The sequence below is a fragment of the Haliotis cracherodii genome, unplaced genomic scaffold (genome assembly GCF_022045235.1).
Source record: "Haliotis cracherodii isolate W230 unplaced genomic scaffold, xgHalCrac1.p SCAF_6, whole genome shotgun sequence".
NCBI classification, from domain to species: Eukaryota; Metazoa; Mollusca; class Gastropoda; order Lepetellida; family Haliotidae; genus Haliotis; species Haliotis cracherodii.
The window spans coordinates 59,272,531-59,278,480 of record NW_027266319.1 but is presented as its reverse complement, the minus strand read 5'-3'; the positions used below and the strand labels follow the sequence as shown (position 1 = coordinate 59,278,480).

The 5,950-nt window shown below is 42.2% G+C and overlaps 1 protein-coding gene across 1 annotated transcript; it reads right to left on the bottom strand.

Moving 5' to 3' along the window:
* Window positions 1-1,251: 1,251 nt before the first annotated feature.
* Window positions 1,252-3,039, bottom strand: LOC139445492 (uncharacterized). The gene is made up of 2 exons (XM_071226633.1): window positions 2,760-3,039; window positions 1,252-1,433 (listed from the first exon to the last, which is right to left on the bottom strand). Exons 1-2 carry the CDS (start codon window positions 3,037-3,039, stop codon window positions 1,252-1,254), a joined length of 462 nt encoding a protein of 153 aa, XP_071082734.1.
* Between the last annotated feature and the right edge of the window lie 2,911 nt (window positions 3,040-5,950).

The following is a 5,950-nucleotide window of genomic DNA, read 5'->3' as shown; positions in this document are numbered from 1 at the left end:
GTGTTGATTTCTAACGTAGGATAATATAGCGTGATAACGCCTTCATCATATCTCATTCTTATATTCTATCGTCGAAAAATGTATTCCCATTTCGTACAAACGATACAAACGAAATATTGCAAGTTTTACTGGATTGTGCAGACTAATATAATCCGTCACGGGATCAGTTCTCAGTTAATCGAACAATTACATCTGTCAATATGTATGACAGTGGCGTAACTACGAAATAGGAAAACTCTTTCCGAGAAACACACGTTTTAAGATGAACACCATTATCTGCATTGAAATCCTTGATCATCGTGATAGTTGTGTGAAATATTCGCGCCCTGGTCGCGAATAAACTAAAGTGAAACTTAACTGACACCAAGACAGCCCTGTTTGGTACGGGTTTTTTCTCCAATGAAACCTTTGATCATTACGACAAAATCGCGTCCAGGCGCGACGACGACGCGAAATGATGTACATGTACCACCAGCGGAAGTGTACTGTCCGGATAAGTGAGACAATTTTGAGTGCATTTCAGTGTTTTGTGTATGAAAATGACTGTCCGGTTCCGGAAACTGAATTTCCGGATATACGGGTAAATTTATATAGTAATTATTTCGTTTTGAATGAAAATCGTCCGGGAACCGAGGTTTCCGGATATCTGAAGTTCGTATAAGCGGGGCACGACTGTATTACAAAAGAACAAAATTGTATCTGCATGTTTGTTTTCTGAAGTACATTCTGTGCACTACAAAGCAAGAGACTTTAAATTTCTTGCAGGGATACGCGGAACTTCTGCGCATTATCTGAGGCCGTTGTGGGTGAGGTTCGCACTGACCCAATCTCAGACTCGGGATAGCTAGTATAGCCAGGACATATCTCAGCCCGGTGCAAACATCACGTTGTTGTTTTTTTTGGTGTTTTTTTTCAGTCGACCGCGGAGTTTCAAGCCGGCATGTAACGTGACGCTTGCTGTTAAAGGCGAATATTCTTGTAGTAAGAGGCGTCTAGAGGGATCAGATGGTCACGCTCGCTGACTTGGATGATGCATGTCATCGTATCTCAATTGCATAGATCGATGCTCATGATGTCAATCAATTGATTGTCTTGTCCAGACTCGATTACTTACACCCCACCGTCAGTAAGCTGGAATATATGCCGAATGGGGCATTAAACAGCAACCAACATCAACATCAACCTAAAAGATGACGATGATTGTTAACAAAATTACAAATTAAATAACTATCGTTATCTGCACGATTGCTTTCAAAAGTACATACCGTTATTAGCAATGAAGTCTATGATCGTTTGAAACTTGCTGTCGGTGGCGATGGACAACAAGCGTGCGCCCTCCTCCTGACATTGGCTTCGGGCGACGTCATTCTTCTCCAAAGTATCCACAAATCGCAAACAGGAGTCTCCCACGCGGCTGTATTGTGAAGGACACCCTTGAAGACGAAACAGAACCATGTTAGTTTTGTTTGTTTGTTTGTTTGTTTGTTTGCTGTTTATCGCCGCACTCAGCTATATTCCAGCTATATGACGTCGGTCTGTAAATAATCGAGTCTGGACCAGAAAATCCAGTGATTGACATCATGCGCATAGATCCACGCCATTGGGATACCATGACATGCATCAACCAAGTGAGCGAGCCTGACCACCCGATCCGGTTACGACAAGCATAGTCGCTTTTTACGGCAAGCATGGGTTGCTGCTAATCTACCTCGGTTCTTCATGGGCAGTGAGTTGTGGTGTTGTAAAGAGTTGAATTATTTATTGTGTTCGCTTTCATATAAAGTTCTGGAAGTAAAGGATCGACCATTTTATGTTTTCGAGCATAGCCTCCTTACAAGTGAGTGTAGGACTTTTATGTCATAGGTCTGCAGTCACCCATGCTTATCGTCAGTTTGTTTGTTTGTTTGTTTTTGAACGCCACACTAAGCAATATTTCAGCTAAGTAACGGCGGTCTGTAAATAATCTAGCCTGGATCAGACAATCCAGTGATTGACTTCATGAGCATCAATCCATGTAATTGGTAGACGATGGCGAGTCTGAGCACCCGATCCCGTTAGTCGCCTCTTACGACAAGCATAGTCGCCTTTCAAGGCAAGCATGTAAACAGTATTGGTCTGATAACTGATCCCTGAGGAACGCCCCAAAATAATGACTTTCTTTTCCGATAACACATTTTTTAGGTAATTATTTGTCTGTAAGGTTTGAAATAAACCAAGAGGGAGCAACTCCGTTGATTCCTACGTGATTTTCTAGTTGATAAAGCAGTCTTCCACGTTTATTGTATCAATACCGCCATGTCCAATGGCGCAAGGAGTCCAAAGTGCCAAATACATGTACCTATCCTGAAAGGTGTAAGTAGCGGCATTGCTTGCCGTAAGGGGCGACTAAACGGGATCGGTGGTCGGGCTCGCTAACTTGGTTGTTGCTTGTCAATGAATCCCAATTCCTGTGAAGATCCGGGGGGGGGGATAGGTCTTCAGCAACCCATGCTTGCCGTAACAGGCGACTAACGTGATCGGGTGGTCAGGCTCGCTGACTTGGTTGATGCATGTCATCGTATCCCAATTGCGTGGATTGATGCTCATGATGTCAATCACTGGATTGTCTGGTCCAGATTAATTACAGACCGTAAAGAGAAAAAAACATTAATGTCTTACAAGCAGCAATACCCGTACCTTTCTGTTAAAGAACAAATAGAAAAGAGTGACAATAATTATGTGTAATATCATGCTGTTAATCAGGAGGACAATTTACTTACAATTCCTCATAAAGGTCTTCATTCCAAGGACGGTGACTTTCATGGTTGATGTAACGTTGTAGGTGGTAAACAGGTGACAGTTGCCATTGTTGTGAGATAGGAACGAACATTCTGTGTCAGTGAAGCACCGCAAGGCACACTCCTGCAATATTACCGATTGGTATTGGACAAACCATTCTTCAAGCAGAGAGTCGTCCTCTTCTACCATGTGAGTGAAGATGGTTCCTAGGGCTTGGCCAGATGTCATATACAATGCTATAAGCACAACTTCTCTAATCATCCTGAAGACGTAATCTAAGTGGTCCTACTCTGACAGTCTTCTTGGAAGAAATAACTGACTGTCAATAGGGGTCACCATCATTGTCTGGTTGCTGTTTGCTTTCGCTTTTGTCCTGGTTACCAAAGTCTGTCGTTACAAGACGACATCGACATACTCGTGTTAAATGAATGGACACGATCAATGGTATTGATAGTAACTGCTCCTTGGTTTTCTTAGGGCATTGATGTGAGCTGCCTAATTACATCTTCATAAAACGTTCCTGATGTGACCCAAATTGATTTGACGTGGTGTCACAGAAATAGATTTGATTCTTTGTTGTTTAATGCCGCACTCACCAATATGACGGCTGTCCGTAGATAATCCAGTTTGGAACACAAAATCCAGTCATCGATCAACGCAATTGGGATACCTCGACATGCATCAACGAAGTCAGCGAGCCTGACCTCCCAATCCCGTTAGTCGCCTCTTAAGACAAGCATTGTCGCCTTTTACGGCAAGCATGGGCTGCTGAAGACATATTCAACACGATTTCACAGAAAACTTCCAACTGGTCCTTAATGATTTCACAGCACGAACTGCCCCATTTGTGAATCGGTTAAATGTGTAAGACAATAGGGACACAAATGCATTTTTATCCCGGGAAAAATGTTCTTGTTTCTTATAGTAACAATGTTGACAAGGGCACGGAGGACAATTGAAAGACATTGGTCTATCATGACGTCATTTCTGGAGATTTGAAATGGGCTCTCAACATGATGACGTCGTATATTGGACGACGTTAATTTTGACAGGGGGGTGTCTGGTGAGTTGTTCCCCATAGATGTAGCTGGGCAACGCCGATAAACGTGATGGCCGAACGATCGCATCCAAAAGCGGAAGAGATATGACAATCGTCATTAGGAGAAAAGGTACAGGTAACAGACGTGAGGATTGTGAGAATATGTGGGAAATACCCACCTGTGCATAAAATAATGAACTTGTCCGACATTGCCGAGGTCGGATTCTTTTGAGGGGGTCATCATTATTAACATTCGGATAAATATTTTTAAAGCTTGTACATTTCATCATCATCCTAATCCGGGCTGCACATATGTCTCCAAAAAGAAATAAAGGACTTGTGGTCGTTGTTTATCGTACACACAATTGGTCATGATCTAAGATAAGTTCGAAAACTGGTGTCTTAAATTCATTTATTACAGAGTTATGGCCCTTGTCCCGTGTTTTTCAACTCAGTGCATACTGCACTGCAAACACGAAAACGTCGTTTTTTTCCGTATATGGTCATTGGACGGAAAAACGACGTTATTTGGACGTTTTCAAACCATCGTTTTTCCGTCCAAATAACGTCGTTATTTGACATCGGAATTTACTGGGAGAGGACGATAGCGTTAAGCTCCTCCCTTTCTTGATTGACATTGTCAATCAAGCAACAGCGTCTACCGGTATTTCTACTTCTCAGTTTTCATTGGTCAGTCCCCGCGTGTTAGATTACAGGCCCGCGTTTGACGCTGCACTCGAAGCGCCTAGCGGAAGTACTGAAATCAATCGTTCTGCGCATGCGGATTACTTAATGCCTTGACCAAATTTTCCGTTCTGTGCATGCGCGATTTCGCGTATTGTTTCCTAGATTTAATGTCACCACTATTTGACAATGGTTCATAAACACAGACACGTGAAGATTCGGAATCGTAACGAGTAACTCCATTTAAATTGAAGAGTATCCCCAGTGATATGGGAGATTCCAAGATGAAACTATTCTATGGCTATCTAGGCTGCCACCCAAACCGATCTAAACGGGACCCGATAGCTTATTGTATGCTATATAGTCATATGGAAGTGGACAAGAACTATAAATTGTATTCCGGCCGATTGTTCTTGCATTTACTTATAAGTCAGGAAAATGGACTTAAAAGGGGAGTTGTTGAATGTAATTATTTTAATTATTAAATGTTGCCTATACACTAATCTGGACGAACTTCTCATTGTTCTGTTTATGTCATCCTATATACTATTAGTATGTTACCGTTCTAACGTCAACCTCTCACATAACATTATATTGTTCATAGTATCAAAGTTTAATCAACAATATCAAGAGCAGCGATTTAAACCACTGAAACACCCAAACACAAGGACCACCTCCGTGGTCTAGAGGTAGAGCGTCCGCCCGGAGAGCGGAAGGTCCAGGGCTCGATCCCGGGCCGCGTCATACAAGAAGACGTTAAAAGATTGTACTTGTTGTTACCCTGTCTGGCGCTCGGCATTAAGGGGCTAAAACAAGGACTGGTCGGCTCGGAGGCAGTATACTGTGTCTGAGTGGGGTATTCATGTTAAACTGCAGCATGGTATCTCAGTGAGCTAGCACTATAAATCGGCATCAGTCCGGACTAGTACAAGCAGCCACACACACACATACACGTGCATGCACGTCGCTATATAAGTGCAATAATCTTGGACGCGACGTTAAACCCAATTTCACCTCACCTCACACCAAACACAAGGCTGTTATCAAGCGCTAGTGCAGACGTGATGCATCGTAAAAACTGTATCGTGATGTCTTCAGAAATACAATTATACTACGAGATAGTACGGCTAACGCTGACTCACCGGTGGAACAATGACAATATCGCTAATACAGATATAACGTATTTGAATGTTAATACTAAAGACAAACGATCATTATTTTTGCAGTGGCGATATAACACGTATACACGTTTATTGTTAACTTTCATCAGTTTTGCTCTTCATTTTAATAACTTTGTTTTCACATATATATGTAGCAATACCCGACAAGCATGTCATACATAATTATGGGGCAGTTTTCAATCTTGTACTGACTTACTCGGGTGTTAATGAGCGAAGTTTATTGGCTTGTGTGTAAAACCCCGTTTTTCTGGTAATCCTATTATTACTT